This window comes from Asparagus officinalis, chromosome 3 (genome assembly GCF_001876935.1).
Source record: "Asparagus officinalis chromosome 3, Aspof.V1, whole genome shotgun sequence".
Classification (NCBI taxonomy): Eukaryota; Viridiplantae; Streptophyta; class Magnoliopsida; order Asparagales; family Asparagaceae; genus Asparagus; species Asparagus officinalis.
In genome coordinates, this window is record NC_033796.1 from 35982230 (window position 1) to 35984390 (window position 2161).

Here is a 2161-nt window from a genome sequence, read left to right on the forward strand (position 1 = left end):
TTTAACCTTTAAAAAATAAAAAAAATAATGAACACATGATTAACTGATTACATCATTTTTTACAAAAGAAAATGACAGCTGCGAATATAATAAATTCGGTAGAGAAAAGGTAATTATGTAGTGGTACACGCCACCTGAAGGTGAGAAAGACCAAAATTATGAAATAAAAGACAGACATTGTATATGTATATTACTCTCATAAACCTAGAATACAAGTGAAGGATATCGAGCAAATTTAATCTGTGGCTACAGTATTACAAACAAGGGAAAACAGAACTAATTGAATACAGAAACAAATACCTCTCGCGAAGGCTTTCGGCCACCACTCTGAAGAAATGACACCAAATCAGAACCACCATACTCAAGTAATTCATTTTCAAGACCTAGTTCGATCAATGTCCTGTATAAATGTTCATGGAATGCCATGTCTGGCCATTGAACACCAAGCTGAACAATTTGCTGTATATATCTGCTACGAGAAGCTGCATCAAGGGTGGATCCTTTCTGTCCACTATCACCCTTTAGAGATCGAATGGCATTCATAATTATATCATAACATTGTTCTCGTTGAGCAAGTGCCCTATCACGAAGTCCTGGATCAATTTTACCATTGAATGCATCACCTTCAGGATCAAGCGCCTGGGCTTTTTGCAGAGGTAACCTAACCACAGCCTCGTAAAATCTGCAGCACAATACTAATGTTAGAGCATGTTTGGTTAACTTTGGATTATAGTCCACAAATGGATTATAATCCATGTAGATTAAAATCCGTAGTGTTCGGTAAATTTAGTGGATTATAACACTTTTCTAATAGTAAAGAGTTTGACAAATGGGTGGATTATAATCCATCATTGTAATCAAAATGACCAAAAAGCGCATGGCTTATACCACCAAAAAGAACATGACATGGAATTTTGAAAATTGATGAGGGCTATATATGTCTTTTACTTGGCCAAACATTATAGCTTATAATCCACCAAAAATAAGATAGAATACCATAGCAATACCATAGCTTATTTTTTGGTGGATTATAAGCCAAAATAAGCCGCTTGCCAAACATCTTGAAGTCGCTTATAAGCCACTTTAACCATTTGCCAAACATTCTCTTAGTCATTTCCCCTCTTTTAATGCTTAAAAAAGATTATGCAAGTGAGCCTTAGCTAGGAAGCAAAAGAAAGGAGAGCAAAACAATGATCATAAAGGAGGAGCCTGAAACAACACTTAACTCCACATACACAAGTTACCTTAAGTCTTCAAATCGTTTGCATACTGCTCTCAAATCTGCAGACTCTGGAATATTTGTTAGGTGATTGAAAGCATCTCTAGCAAGCTTTTCCCTTTCATCCCCATTGACGGTAACTGACGCTCTCTCAAGACACTCCACGGCTAGAAAATACTTGTAATCAGACTCGTTATAATAACTCGGACAACCTTCCCTTAGTTTCACACTAATTTCATCTACTGTGCCACGGCCATCAGGACCAATGTAGTACTAGAAACGTATGAAAAAAACTGTCAGGACTGTTCTTTAAAGATATAAAATAAACATAAATGGTGTATTACCAGCCAAAAACAAAAGCAACACGACTATGAAATCAATTTTTAGTTATTTTCTCAAACCTCTTTTAATTAGCCTTTCTCAAAAGAAAATTTTCATATAGAAAAAAGAAGTTCCCTTTCTTGTAGAATGACATTATGAGTACTATGACCTAGTTGGCAAAAGGAAAGAAGTATCAGATTTTCTTAGTTATGAAATAGGAACCAAAATAGGCAGCAAATCGGACAATCCCATTAAAAATCAAAATCTATAATTATCTACAACTGATGAAGGAATATTACCTCCATAAGCCTAGAAATAAGTTGCATTGCTAGCTGGTCACCTTCCTCAGAACAGACTAACTGATTGAATGTCAACTGAACTAATCTTTGTCGCAGGTTGCTGTCTAAACCCTGAATTAGGCGAGTAACATGATGATGCGAAATAAGCTGAAGTAAGAAAAGTGCTTCACTCGATCTCCGAAGCAACCGCCTAAGACATTCCATTGCCCTCACCTGAATGATGAATGCAAAAGCTTTAGTAAATGGAACTTTATCGGTGTATATGGGACTCACTTATAGTTATTTACCTCCATGGCAGCAAGCTCAGCTGGAGTGTAGAGAA

At 36.3% G+C, this 2161-nt stretch overlaps 1 protein-coding gene across 1 annotated transcript in view; it reads right to left on the bottom strand.

Annotated features, from left to right (window-relative positions):
- LOC109833783 (nuclear pore complex protein NUP155) overlaps positions 1–2161 on the bottom strand; it is a 15240-nt gene that overhangs the window by 5329 nt on the left and 7750 nt on the right. The window contains 4 exon segments of the mRNA XM_020401593.1: positions 301–682; positions 1245–1492; positions 1840–2052; positions 2127–2161. The exon segment at positions 2127–2161 is cut by the window's right edge and continues 1067 nt beyond it. Of these exon segments, the coding sequence (XP_020257182.1) occupies positions 301–682; positions 1245–1492; positions 1840–2052; positions 2127–2161 (878 nt within the window).